Source organism: Vidua macroura, chromosome 6 (genome assembly GCF_024509145.1).
Source record: "Vidua macroura isolate BioBank_ID:100142 chromosome 6, ASM2450914v1, whole genome shotgun sequence".
In the NCBI taxonomy this organism is placed as follows: Eukaryota; Metazoa; Chordata; class Aves; order Passeriformes; family Viduidae; genus Vidua; species Vidua macroura.
This window is the reverse complement of record NC_071576.1, coordinates 50,279,236-50,294,501: the sequence shown is the minus strand read 5'-3', so window position 1 is coordinate 50,294,501 and position 15,266 is coordinate 50,279,236. Positions and strand designations below refer to the sequence as shown.

Genomic DNA, 15,266 nt, shown 5'->3' with positions numbered 1-15,266 from the left:
CTGTGTCTTACTGAAACCTCAGTTTTGACCCACATGGACAAAACTATTTCAAAAACAAACAAGCAAGACCCATCCACGTGTGATAAAGCAGAATCACTCAATGAGTAATTTGCCTGTTCTTTTCCAGCCTCAGCCCAGTTTGCTCCTCCAGTTGCTTCAGGACAGACTACCCTTACAGTTGCTGCCAACTTCTCCAAGAAAAGAGCTGTCCAAATTCTTTCCTACAGTGTCTCTCTTTTCAATCTCTGAGCTTGTCAGGGTACAGATGCTCTGTGGGCTGCAGGCAAACAGCAGCTCTGGAAACAAGTATATTCATCGCACACAAGGGGTAACATCAGAAAAATATCTTAGTGTACTGCTCCTGCCAGCCAGGCAACATCTAGACTAAAAGACAGCATATCATGTACATAATCCCAGCAGAATATTATAACGTTAAATGGATTCTGTTGAGTGGATTGATGTTGGTTGATTGATGAAGACTTCACCAATCTGCACAAAATTTCCTGTCTTTATGAAGGTTTAAGATAATAGCTACAACCAGTATGAAAAAAATGCACTTCTTTTTTGGTGCTACAGCGTATGAAGCAGCAAGGTAGATTTAACAGTTGTGAGGAGCAGCATTTCCCCAGCAGTGCCACCTCCCCAGACAGCTCAGTGAGAGCCTGCACAAGACCCAGCAGCACCCAGGGCACCACAGGTGGTCACCTGAGGAAAAAGCCCATATTTGTCCACCTGTCCAGGGTTCTTGGCACAAACCCAGCAGAGTAGGTTGTAAAACAGGTTTCTGAGGAGGTGCCCCCAACCTCCAGCTGGCAAAAGCCAGTTCATAGCAGAAGTCAGGTGAGGATGGTATCACCAAGATCCCCCACGCCATGTCTCTGCCAGACCTGTGCTAAGGCATTCAGCCAACAGGCTGCAGAGCACTGTCTTTGGGCAAACACAGCCATAGACAGGCTTTTTTTAAAGAAAAATGAGAAGTAAACAATACAGTTGAGTTTTTTTAAAATTGCTGCCGAATGTTAAGATGCAACAGCTACATTAAAAGGGTGATAATAATGAGGCCCAAACTTGTTAAAGCACTGAGAGTCAAGAATCTATTTTTATTTTGTTTTTACTTTATTTATACTTTGCAGCTGCACATAAATCAATTTACAAAATGTACAGAATTTAGTTTCCTCATCTTTCTCTCATGTAGATCTTTGGAAGGGTGAAGAAACTGAGGAGCAGCTGAAGTGCAGCAGATCTAGCCTTACAGAAGCATTTAAACTTGATTTTTTTAAAATAGATCTTTTAATCAAACACTTTCTCTTATCTTAGTAACTTAAACATGCAGACCACAATGTAGAAAAATCATCCTTGGACTTGGTCAAAAGACCAAACAATTTTTATGGCATAGGAGTAGGAAAATTTTTCCAAAGGCTGTGCATTATAGGTCAAGCCAATACCATAATGGAAACAAAATTATCCTTTTATGGTGCTTTATGTAATTAAAATTCTCATATAATCTTTAGAATTGATGATCTCATTCAAGCATAACAGATACTGCAAAACATAACAGATACTTAGTCATGCCTTGTTTCCACTGGCTAGACTAAGAAATTGATTTAAAAGAAAAAGTATACTTTTAAACTATCTCTCTGCACTGCAGTTGTCTTTTCCTAACTTGAATTATTCTGATATCATTGTCAGGAGTTTAAAAATGCAGGTCAGCACAGCTGTCTGTATCACTGAAGACACAAAAGTCACTTTTGACTTCAGTACATTTGTTATGCTGACTTGCTTGTAAATGATTGCTAAGTTTTTGCAACAAAACCCAAAAATGTCAAAAGCCAAAATTTTCAAATCCCTTTCCATCACTGCCTCATCTTCTTTCTTACAGTAGCTTGTAGCTGAGGAGGAAAGCTGCTAACTTATTATGTAATTTTTTTCTTTCTTTTAAACAGGACTAACAAAAAAAGTATAGAAAGACTTTTTTTTGGAACAGATTTTTTAACTAGTAAACAGGAGACTGTATTTTGGTCAAAATGTGCAAATACATATGCATAATAAAACATGGAACTTTCAACCTAGAAGGAATTTTTTAAAATCAACCCATAAAAAGCCACCTGTTTAAGTCATAAACTCTTTAAGTCAAAAAATCTCAGTGAACTTATGAATCCTCTCAGTATCTCTAAGAAAATGATACAAAATCCTTATTTTTCAGATAGAAAAAAGCCTGAAACTCTCCAAAAATCTCCAAATTTTGAGCATTCACATACAATGGCTGTGAATTAGAGCCTGTATTGCACTCCAGCGTCAGACAGTACTAGAGCTGGCACATCACATTCCTGTCACCACTGCTTGTTCCAGCTGCTAGACCCATTCTTTACTTGTATTCCTCACCAACTGACCTCAGAGAAACACCAGCAACTATCAGTGTCATCAACAATTCAGTGACTTCTGTTATGCAGAACCCATCCAAAACATGCTCTCAAAATGTAGATAGTAAATACATTCCCTACTTTCCTTTCATTTTTGACTTGGCCAAAGTCCTGTGTGGCACCATAACATTTGCAAACTTCCATTCACACCACCAGATGTTTTAACAGACTAAATTCCAAATGTACCTTACTGTTGAACTGAAACAGACCCTTATTCCTCCATAACCTTAATTATTAGTCAATATAAATGGCTTTTAATATGGTTAATCATGTAATTGAATTGGCTATGAACAAGCAGATCTTTGGGACAGAGAATAATTGCAGTTTATCAAAATGCCCTTTTGCTTTTCACTCCCTCAACCCCATACCCCTCAAATGTCAAAGAGTAAGATAGACTGCATTGGTCTAAAGTCTTTAGATGACTTATTCAGACAGTTCTTGCATCAAAATACTGGACCAAATGTGCACAGCTCTATAGAAAAAAAACAGTCTGAATTTGGTCAGGATTCCAACACTATGCATACACCATACTCTGATGGCATTTGCAAGACCGAATTATAGAAGCATTTAAAAAAATAATTAGCCATGGCTAAGTAGAGAACATGAACTTATCTTTGGCTTCATGATTGTGCTTCATGTCTGCATCTGAGAACTCACTCCTTGAAAGAATGATTATGGACTTCAGGGAAGAAAACATTCAGAAATAGATGGAAGGACCTTAAAATCTATTCTCAACCTGCCAAAAGTCAATCCCAAAGTGGAGGACACAGGTGATTTTACAGCCTTTTTTCTCATTGCTAGTTCACTTGAAATAATTTTTGTGTTAGACTGTGAAGGAATTCAACAGATCTTCTATCTCTACAAAACAAGAGAAGTGATTTCAAGCCTGTTAACATGTGCAATGCTGAAACATAGCATATGTAGGAAAGATGTTGGTGCATCTTAATTAAGGACCCAAAGTAGAATGGATCTTATAAAAATAAATTTGTGGAGAAACAAAATACTGGCAAAGCCTCTGTGAGAGCTTTATTCTAAGTCTAAAGCCGCCATGTATTAAAAAAATCCACACCTGGGAGCCTGCCAGAAGCATGCATAGTCACCCTTACAGTGGACTGCAAACAGAATAGAAAGAGAGACCAAAACCAGACCAAACAAAGTCTTGGAAAGCGATTCTGGATATTCTCTAAGCTCTCTAAGTGATGAAAAAAGCATTACCCTCCCACTCAGCTATGTGGTTCTGACATGCCCTGTGAATTAGCCTCCAGCATGTGGGTGGCCTGGGAGTGGAATCTAGTCCCCATTTTTGGTCTCTGACTAGATCAGTGCAAGCAGGTGACAAAGGGAAGCAGCAGGAGCAGGGGTCAGAGGATGCACACTCTTTGGCAGAAGTGTGATCCTGGCTAAGTTAAAGCCAACTGTGTCACTGGAGAACTACCCAGCTCAAAGCACCATATCAGATCCCCGGTAAGTTTTTGCTGGTCTAAAGAGGGAAAAAATGAGCTTTCTGCCTCTAACTAGGCTTTAAAAAATCAGAGTAAGGAGGATAAATACAGTAAAAACAAATGCCGACATACTTTGGTAAATTCAACTCTTCAAATATCAAAAAGAAGTGTTTCAACTAATTCAAGTAACCTATTAAGCTTACTGTTTGCAATGATAACTTCATCTACGACTTTAAAGATAAATGTATGCTTGAGATTTGACACATTGCAATCTTTGTGTTGGTCCAATAACTGATACACTTAAGGTTTTAAAAAAATAATTTTTAAAAAATTATTTTTTTAGCTTCTCATGAAATTGTATTACCTACTGTACTCAAGCACATAAAAACATTAGTAAAAGATTTTAAGTATTCCAACGAAACAAAATATCTTTGCAATCAATTTGGTGAAGTCCTTTCTTAAACTCAGTTACATTAGAGGCTGCCCACTTTTGCATTTAAAAGAAAACCAACTGAGAAGTTTAAGAACTGCAGTCAAAGTTAAGAAAATTATCTCTGCTAATTCTTTCAATATTGCTCTATCCCTTTTTATCCACCCACTACAATTCTCACTGTTCTGCAATTTATTGTAAGGTCAAAGAAGTATTAAAATAGATGGTGACACTTCAAGTACAGCACTTTATTTTATTTTGTTCTATAATTGTCCTAGGGTGACTGTATGGTGTTTATATCCCAAATCGTGTGTTCTGTTTATGCCTGATATTATGTTCTGTGCCTTCAGGACTGACTCTGAAACTGAAGGATTGTTTTGTCTTGTTATCAGCCAGCTCACCTCCCCCCATGGTCTGTGTCTAGGAGAGGCTTGGCTGGCTGGGCTTGCTTGCTTGCTTTTGCTTATTAGTTAGTTTAGCTAGGCAGTCCAATTTTTACCCTGGACTGTTTGTTTTTCCCTTCCCTTTCCCTTTCCTGAATATCATCTGAACCTGCTCTGGAACTGGACCTGGGAAACATCAAGAAACACCGAGAGTCTGCATTTTGTGACCTGCAGCAGCCATCCCCAGCGCCGGAGACTGATAGCTGGGCGACCACTCCCAGGAGAGACTTTCTGAATTTGTCATCTCTTCAGAACGGTGAAAGGGTTTTGTCATCTGGTATTGATTTTTTTTTTTTTTTTTTTTTTTTTTTTTTTGTATTGGGGAGTGTTTTTGCTTGTTAAATAAACAGCTTTTTTTTCAATTCTCTCTGAGGAAATCCTTCCCGAACCAGATGGGGGAGGGGCCATGGGGGGTTTGCTTTCTGGGGGCTCCTTCCGGAGGTCTTCTCCCAAATTTTGCCCTAAACTAGGACAATAATGGACACAGGTCCTTTGCCAATGACAAGGAATTATTATTATTAAACATAATGTGTGTGAACCTGGTGCCTGCACTGCTTGTGCAATGCAGTGAGGGCAGAAAAGGATTTAATTCTTACTAGTAGGAGGAAAGGCAGTAAGATTTCATGAAAAAGTAAGAATTGCAAATTCCTGGTATCATGCATCACTTCTTGCCATATACACTGGACTACCAAAATACTTGCTGAAATACTAATATTAAATATATTTACTTCAATTTGTGAGACTCAAACTTTCTATGTCCCAATAATCACTGTGTAAGAAGTTACCATTCAATGCTATCATGTGGGTATACAGGGCTTCCAAAAGAGCTGTAACAGTGCTGTTACTGCTGTATAGAGTGCTGTCAAAAGATTTGTGCCTGGGTAGAAGATATTGCATCTTCTCTGAGGTCTTACTAGACTTTTAGCTAAATCCACAGCCCTACTGAAATCAGCATGAGAATATTGGATTTAAAATCAGTGAAGTTCTGATCAACAAGCTGAAAAAAATAGTTTTTTCCTTTACCTTAGAGCCAGGTTTTGTATCAACAGCAGACGTAGTTACTGCAGGGGACGTTTCACTGACCATGCTTGAAGGCCTTTGGTTTATTTGTTGGTTGGACATAGATGAATTCTGTCTAGAAAGCAAACAAAACCAGATAATCTAAAACACATTGTTTCAAACATTCAGTGTGGCCTTTTTATATGTAAAATTCACAGTGTGCAAATGAACAAGTTAGTCAAATATTTCCCGTGCATCTGGAAGCTCCTTTGCACCACTCCTGTTATTTTGATTTCAGGTCTTTCTCAAGCAGTGACCTCTGATGATTGATATTTGTCTATGCATCAGAAGGGAGAAACCTGCCAAATTGTCTGCAAACCCAAGAGAGAACCAAGCTCTAACAAGGAGTGCAGGAATAGAGAAGATAAGGCCTATGCAGTGAAACCAAGCTGTGGCAAATTTAGAGACTTGGCCACAAACCTGTGAAAGAGCCAGTACTGGGGAGAAAAGGACAGGAATCAGCACCTGGCAATAACAGGCTTTTTATTTAAAATCAAATTGAGTCTAGACTGCTGTTAGATCTTTCACTAACTTAATGCTGTATCTTTGAATCTGGCCAAAATATGATTCATAGCACAATATGAATTATTAAAATACCTTTTAAGCAAAATGGTGCAATTCATGGCAGATTGTTGTTAGAAACATGTAATTTCTTAGTCATCCTAAGATCCCAGAAATCCTGATAACTAGCTCAGATATCCATTTAAAGCATAAGTGAGGTCAATCCTACCAGAAGAACCTGTTCAACAAGTAAGAATTCAGTACAGCCACCCAGATGAAGAACTGAGAGGATAAATGGAAGGGAAAAATAAATCTCTGACAAGAGAAGCTTCAGCAGCCAAAGCCGACACCAGCACCAAATGAAATTAAAACCACAGGTGGCATTTTCAAAAATCATTAACAACATAATTTAGCAAATAACAAGTAGCAATACAGTCACATCAGAAAAGAAAACACAACAAAACAAACAATTAACAACACCTGATTTTCCTTTTCCCAGTCACCAAAGCCATTTATTAGAAAAACCAAAAATGGTATAAAAGCTACACCAAACATGGTTGCTGCTACCACTGAAATCCAGATCTGAACACAATAGAGAACAGAATAATTCTGAGGAGTTACCACAGTTAAAATGAGAACAGAGAAGAGTCTGTGATTTTAGTAGCTCAACACAAGGTTTAACAGAGGACAAAGTATTTGCCACCATTGCCCTTCCTCAGTTACAACCTGAACAATTATCTGTCCAAAAGCTTGAATAGGTGGTTTTTCCATCATGAAAAAATCATAATACAATACAGAATGACAAAAATGTAATTTCTAAGCATTTATTATGTGATCATAGAGTGATTTCTCTTCCACTTGCTACTAAAAGTGATAAATGCAAAGAAACCAGGCTTTCCCTTCCTAGTAGTATCAAATTAATGACAAACTTCAAATTCACAAGCAGAAAAATGCTCTTTAAAAAAATGTGAGGTTGTTGCCATGGAAGAATTCAAATAGCAAGCAAAAGACACATTAAATCCATTGAAAGAGAAAATACATTATTATTCTCCAATAAAAAGTCTTTGGCAGCAAACCTGGTGATGCAAACTTGCTGTACCCAACATTTAACAGAAAACACAAAACAATACTGCAAATTTATTTCAATATAGGTATACAGTATTTCAAGGATACAATAGGATTTTTGCATGAAATTGGAACATAAAATTCAGGTATTCAAGTCTCTTAACAGCTAATCAATATTCTCAGTGGTTTTAAAAGCAAATAAAAACAGGCAGAAGATGCAGAATTACCTGAAACATCCTGGCATGTTAAAGGAATTAACATTGTCCTAATAATATTCAACTTTAAAAATAAGTGACTACAGCACTGACTGTGTGCATTCACAAACATTAATTTATAGCTACTATTACCAAAGATGTTTGATAATATCTGTTATCCAAGATACTCCATTCTGTCTTTGTAGTGATGGTGTTTTCCTATTTTCAGGCTAGTTTTCTTACTGCCTCCCGCAGGTGTGTGAATACACACACAGAACTATAGTGTGTCCATTTGGAGCTCTGGTACTGTGTAAATATTTTTAAGTACTTGAAAATAACACTCTATATAATATCTCCTGTCAAGCAACTCCCTGCTCTGCTTAAACATTGCTAGTATGTCTCCAGAAACCATATTTACCAGCTGAAAAAATTACATAGCCAACATTTCGGTTATTAAAAAACCCTGACAGTGAACAAGAACAATAAAAAACAATGACTACACCAGTAGCCCATATTGAAAAAGCAATACTCACGAGAGATCATAAAGATCAGAAGACTGGGAAGATCCACATCCATACTGGCAACTTAAATAGTTTATTGGTTGGAATCAGACATGATGCAATAACATTGTGTCAATGTAGTTTTATTACTAATAAATTTCCTAATCAGCTGGATAAAAAAAAACCACAACAACTCTCCTAGTGTTTCTATACATGTAAACAAGGTAGATATTTATTTTGGGGTTGTTTGGGTCTCCTCTTTCCTCCCCTCCTGATATTTTTGCTGCTATAGTAACCAAATGCAATAGATAAAATAAGATGGTTCTCTCCCCAGAGGTGCTACACAGGTTTTATCAGGCACAGAAAAATAGGCAAGAAACAGGATAGCACTCATTGGATTAAGCACACTATATTTCCCCCCCCATATGTCTACATTTATGTTCAAGTTTTGGTGTTTTTTTTTTTTCAAGTACTATCTTCTCATTTGCAAACACACTGCTATGACAAATATTATACAGCTCCTAATACACAAATAGTAATGTTTAACATTAGTTACATGGTTGCATGTGCCTGATTCTTCCTTTCTGTTCACAATTACTTAAATTATTTAAACAAAGATTTAAGAGAAGAAATTTAAACACAATATACAGCTATCCTAAGTAATTCTATCATAGATTGTTTTCCAAGAAATGCACATGTAACAATGTAGTTAACTAAAAACCAAACACCTGTCTAGCAGATTTATCATGAATTCTCATTTCTCCATCAGTTGTTTAAGAAAGGTCCCTTTGTGGATTAAGGGTTCATTAGAAACATGAAAGCAAAGCACAGAAATCAAGGGGCAGTTGTGAAATTGAAGGGCCTCCCATACAGGAAGGCACTCAGATCATTTCAATGTGATTCTAAAAACTGTGAGGTGAACAAGTCAAAAGAAAATAAAAATTATTCTAGACAAAAACTGAAATGCTGGCAGAAACAGATAGAAAAATAAATTTCAGATAAAAGCAACCATGACGCCAAACTGAATTAAATGCCAACAACAGAAAAGTAATTCAAAGGAGGAAGAAATAAAAAACACCTCTGCAGCTTTTATCACTCAAAACAACATTGCCAAGAAAAGGTTATTTTTAAATATCAGCTCAATGAGTAACAGCAGTCAAAGAACGTTAAGAATTATTAGTAAAGGAACAGAGAAGTAAAAGTACAATTAAATTATTATAACAAACAGTGAGCTCATAGGCTGAATCTTGCAGTCACCTATGATCAACCACTCCATCAAAAACAAAAAAGAAACCTAAAAGTGACATGCAGAAAAGCTGGCTCTCAAGCAGAGCTAGTGAAAGATGCAGAACACACGCCTCACACACCAAGTGGCCAAAGCTGCTAAGCTTGGAAAAACAGAACAAGGTAGGGATTTGACAGTGATCTCAGCTAAGAATCTGTAGGAAAAAAGCAATCTAAATTAGAACATCTTTAGGAAGAAGGAATAGTGTAAGGGTCAAAAGATAATGTAATTCAAGTCACAGGTTCCAGCTACAATGGAGCTGAGAAAACCAGATTTCAGCTTGAAAAGCAAAATTGATGTGATATTGTTTAAAGGTCTTGGGAAAAGACTATGAAATACAGTCTCAGCCTTCTACTGAAAGTGTCCAGTTCTCATTTGATCAAGTGAATCAAGGGCATTTGCTTCACAACTGAGTCATAAGCTAAGATTACATCACTCATTGGTGTCATTTTCCAAAACTTGTTTCCAAATCTTCTTGCCAGAACACTGCTTCCAGGATAAGAAATGGCCAGAGCTGTCCCCACATTCTACACGTCTGTAAATTACTTTTCTGATGTAAAACGTGTCCTTTTAAATAGATATGTGTGTTGCAGCCTGAACAAGTTTGTGTTCACTTCTCCCCACTAGCTCCCAGTCAACATCTGTTGACAACTCCTTGGCCCTAATCTTAAATTAAAATCAACCAGTCAGTAATAAATCATGTCACAACAGCACTAAAGAACAAATCATCTTTTATGAAACCCTTAAGAGTGCTACTGCTTCAGATAGGGTTCTCCAGCTATAGGAAAAAGTAGTCTTGGTCAAAGGATCCCACGATGGAAAGTTTCCACAGACCATGCCAATCCAGAGATTGCCTCTCTGACCGGAGTCCTTCTAGTGAAATCATTTCATCATAGGACAGGGATCTACAATACTGATTCCAAACTGACACACGACCAACACCACTGATTCTAAGAAATCCCTGATGTCTGAGAGGAAAGGACTGGAAATGCAGCACAGCTCCATCACAGCTCCTAGGCCTAAGGACAGGGAGGTGCCAACAGTTCCTCTGATTTCACCAGACACATCCACAGGTGCCAACATCACCACCCGACAGGAACTCACACAGGACCATGGTGAAGAGCTTCTGGTGAAGACTTTCATGGTGAAAACCCCCACTGCTGCACAGAAGTGGTACAAAATTAAGGGAACCACACATTTGAAAAAGACATTTTAAAAGCAATTTTAACTGACAGATGAAAAACGTCTGATTTTAAAAACACGGTATGTTCTTCACGTCAATAATAAAGCTTAGAGAAACATTCTTGCAAAGACTGTTTTGTGAGCAGTGACTAGAAACATTTACTCTTCTCTCTATCCCTCCAGCCAGTCTCTCTTCTTTTAGAACTAAAACCACCTCTCTCTACTAATTCTACTACAGTGTGAGATTTTTCCTGCTTTTGATACCATCTCAGTGTAATTGAAGTCTACATGCTCATCAGATTCCCCTACAAATAATCACTTCTGTTTCTCTTCCAAAAAAAGTTCCTAACATACATCAAAGATCACTAAATCCAAGTACCACCAAGTACTTCTTTCAAGTCCGTTTTTAATGATTTATCAGCTGCCATGACTGCAAAACGAAAAACAGCCTAGGCAAGTGTGACTAATCCAGGCAGGCACTCCAAGAGGTTATCCAAACACCTATTTTCCAGTACATATGTTTAAATTCATATCAAATTTGACTGAACCTTTACAACAGATATATTAAAAATCAATTAATGGATGGAATCTGGAACACATGCTCAGTGGCTGCTGTCCATACTTTCTGTGAGACTTGCTGATTTGCAACATAGCTGCTCTCCTCACTAGGAGAATGAGGTGGAGCAGCTTGTAAATGAGCTAAACGCAGCTGAGCAGCAAAGTACCTGCATGCCATGGGACAGCTGGGGTGACCTCCAGCTCAGCCATCCCACAGCCTTCACACCCAGTCACAGTCCTCTCCTACAATATTATTTCAGGTTAGTTCTCATCAGGGATCTTGACATAGGATTTGGCCTTGGCTTTGCTTTGCCTTCAGGGAGAGCAACTGTTTAGCCAGTGGTTTTTTAGGGGTTTTGCTGCTGTTGTTAGCTTTGGTTGGTTGGTTTGGTTTTTAAACTACTTGAGAAGTTCCTCTCAGAGCTGTAGCAGAGCTCCACAGCCATGTTCTACTTCTCCAAGTCATGGGAGAAGACATGGAAAAAGCTCAGTCTCCTGTGAGGGTTGAACAGCCTTCCTCTAGGCCTCATTTTTCTTAATGCTGTAACTGCTTTTAATAGCAATCCTATCAAAATGTAAAGCAAATTCAATGACACAGAATTTGAAATGTAAAAAGGGCTCAGAACTGTGCAGGCAGCCACTCAAAACCCACATCCAGGCTATCACAGCAGGATGCCCAGACTCTGTGATAGAGGCTTCTTGAACAGTGCTGGAAAACTGGCCTGGAAAAGAAGAACTATCTGGTGTTGTCCCATTCTTCTTGCTCTTTGGTTTTAGGAGCAATGTAGAGCTTTTTCCAGGACTGTTTTCTGTCTAGGAAAGATACCCAGCCATTCCATTAAAGAAGGATGGCAACAGCAATCTAGCAGGCAGCCAGGATGACAAGGAGGAGTTGAAGCCTACAGAGAAATGGTGCATGATCCAAAACAACACCAACCCAAAGGTGACCAAATTCACCAGACTGAACACATACATTTCTTACTTTTGTTTGGTTTTTTTTGATCAGACAATCAAGATAAAATATGCTGGACACAAATATATTCGACACCATTTCTTCAGAACAAAGAAAAACTGATCAATGTAGAACATCATAAACATAAGAAAACCAAGAAATACAATGGAAACTAGTAGTATTTTGCGTATTTCAATTTCAGTATAAACCTTCCAATATGCTCCAAAAGCACCTTATGTTTATGTTCTGTTTACCTGATATTTATATAAGACTAAAGCATTATTGTTTATGTATATTTTGTAATTTTTTTTTATTTTTAGGTTTGTCTTGGTTTTTTGAAGATTAGATAAAGAATGTCCCTCAAGTCCTAGCCTAGAATAAAAAACTATCACAATGATAGTTTTTGATTTCAAGCTAGGACTTAGAAGTAGTCACTACTGCAATGAGAAGCAAAATTTTAAGCACAAACCTCAATTAAATTTTTCTACAATATTGGAAGAACTATCAATAAGTTAAGGTACTAATCTGCTGTAGGTAAATGTTTTACTGTTTTGGATCTCTTGACATGGGTATAAAACTACTTACTCTTCTCGCAAAATAAATTCAATATTTTCTGGAGAAACCTGTCCTGTCACAGGATGTCTAAATGACGTGGTCTGCTGATTATGGCTGAAAGGAAAAAAAATAGAAAAAAGGAAAAAGAAATTAATATTGCTATACTCAGTAAAATATGATCTCTAAAAAGCAGAACTTTTTTATATTGATGTTTTGCTACTCTATTCCAGAAATTAAACATATTTCTGATGTACTTTTCAAGTCTGAAATGTTTTCAGTTCCCTCCTATGTTCTTGTTGACTTTGGCAATGGCACACTGTGCCATTTAATTATTAAGCAGGTTAATGTTTTAAAAGTAAACTGGTTGCAATCCTTAGTTAGTGAGGCACACTTGAATTTATGATTATTTACACCACGCTGTTACCTAGATTATTTAGATATAGCATAGAAATTACACAACATACATTTCTGATTTGTGTTTCCATAAATTTCACAGAATAGAACGAGTAATTTGAAATGCAACATTTTACATATTTTTTATTATTTAATGAGGTCATAGAGAAATTCTGTGGAAGTCATTTCTTGCATGTTTCTTTTTCCTCCAATGTGGTATTTCTCTTTACAACTTCATGCAGAGATATAATATACAACCTTAGCTGTATGGCTGCACGGTCTATATTCAGAACTGAATTAAAATCAGGGGTTTCTATAAACTTTCCCCTCAGAGCACTATCTCGACATTTTGTTATCCTCTGTGAAACACTTCTTTTCATTGAAGATAAGTATCTTACCTATCTGTGAACCAAGCGCTCATTTAAGACTCTAAATTTTTCTGGGTTTAGTTAACAATTCTTAGGTAAACAACATCCAAAACCAGAACTCACATCAAATGTAGCAAAATAGTAACACACTGAGTATATTCAGAAAGTAAAAATAAAAAGACCATTCAAAGAATTGTACCTCAAATAGGCAAAAATGAAAACTTGATGTGTTTTCTTGTTTAAAGATACAGAGTTTTTCCTCTGGTAAAGCCTATTTGGTTTCAAGCATTATAGATTTGACCGTGTTGTCCAATATACCAGGATGTCCCCCAGCACAGAATAAGGCATAAAGAAGTATTTTGAGGTTTCAGGGCAATGAGTTCCTAAGAGATAACACTCTGCTGACTAAAGGACAGCTAACAATCAAACAGCTCACACAGTCATAACATTCCAATGTAAATAGCTCAGGACATGTCTTGATCTAAAAAACAAACCAAAACTAAGCAAATCAAAACCAACCAACCTCTAAGAACAAAAAAAGCCCAACCAACTGCTCATGTTAAGTCCCACTCGGGCCATAAACACAGAGGATGTTTGGTGTGTTAGAAACTTTTCACCCTTTTCCAACACACCTTGCTACAGCAAGTCAGATATAAGGCACTCATATCATGAACATTTCCAATAGTAAGCTGAAAGCTATAACAACTTATGCAACACCAGAAGGCCATTTTCCAGCCTCACCTATTATAAAAATCCTCACCCTAGAGCCATTGGAAACTGTGAACAAGATATGGGCTATCAATCACTCCACTGCACCAGGGATGGCCCTCGCTCCCTAGACTGCTGAGAACAAACCTGTCCTAGAGCTGTGGGTTAATGAAGTTTAATAAAGGTTAATAAAGTTTCTAACTCTTCGGTTTTTCCATGAAATCAGAGATCCAGAGCAAGTATCTTCAGTAAGCACACAATGCTAACATCTACAAAGCAACCAGGATCTATTTCCTCACAAAACCCACTGAGGAGTATTGTTTCCTAAAAAAAGCATTTCTGTGTGAGATTTAATTTTGTGTCTACATCCAAGGAGTGGGATAGGAACTTGAAATGTTTTCAAAGAAAATCATAAATAAATAAATTATAACCCTAACAATTGAACTCCATGTTTGTCACACAGTCCAGCTTTAAGTTGAAAGGCTTTCCTTTCAAAGCAAGCCTGACGCAGTCTGTTTAACCTTAGATGCTTAGGTTAAGACTGCTGTCAAAACAAGTGCAGATACCTTGTTAGCTTAAAAAAATGAAAGGACCTTGCCAGCTATACTCTCCAGGGGCAGAGGAACTACCAACAAGCTCTCATCTGCAGCCTGTCAATCATTAATAACTGACTCTTCAATTAAGACTAAGAAAAAGAACTGTATTCCAGAAGTGCTCTAGGGTTAGTCAGGAAGGGAAGTTTCCCATTATACCACACTAGTATGTACACAAATACTTTATTCTATCTCAGGAAATAAATTCACCAGAAGAGCAATTAGTCCTCGTAGTTGCAAATAAAGAACAAGTACATTACTAATAAGACTAAATATTACTTACTAATAATAATTATTTCAGCTGGACAGTAAACACTTTTTAAAATATCTGAGCAATGCATTTTAGGACAAGTTTTGCATGTCAAGCAATCACTATGAGCAGAGAAACAGAAGGATGGCTCTGTTGCTGCCTAAAATGCAGATGATAATTTCACAGACAAGGAGAGGGCATATAAACCCAAAACTTCCCTAAAATCTGCAGCTTCAATAGTAGGACTTCACTGGGAAGAAAGAAATGAAATCCCCACCACTAACAATTAGTTTTACAGAACACAGTGCTTTATTTGAATTTGAAAAGTGAGAGTTTAACTGTTTTGCCTCACAGGACTCATTAAGACT

General features: G+C 37.3%; 1 protein-coding gene across 1 annotated transcript in view; it reads right to left on the bottom strand.

The window, feature by feature from the left end:
• PLEKHA7 (pleckstrin homology domain containing A7) overlaps positions 1–15,266 on the bottom strand; it is a 145,221-nt gene that overhangs the window by 49,057 nt on the left and 80,898 nt on the right. The window contains exons 4-5 of the mRNA XM_053980581.1: positions 12,617–12,700; positions 5,759–5,870 (exon numbers count right to left, since the gene is read on the bottom strand). Of these exons, the coding sequence (XP_053836556.1) occupies positions 5,759–5,870; positions 12,617–12,700 (196 nt within the window). The remainder of the gene's footprint in view (positions 1–5,758; positions 5,871–12,616; positions 12,701–15,266) is intronic.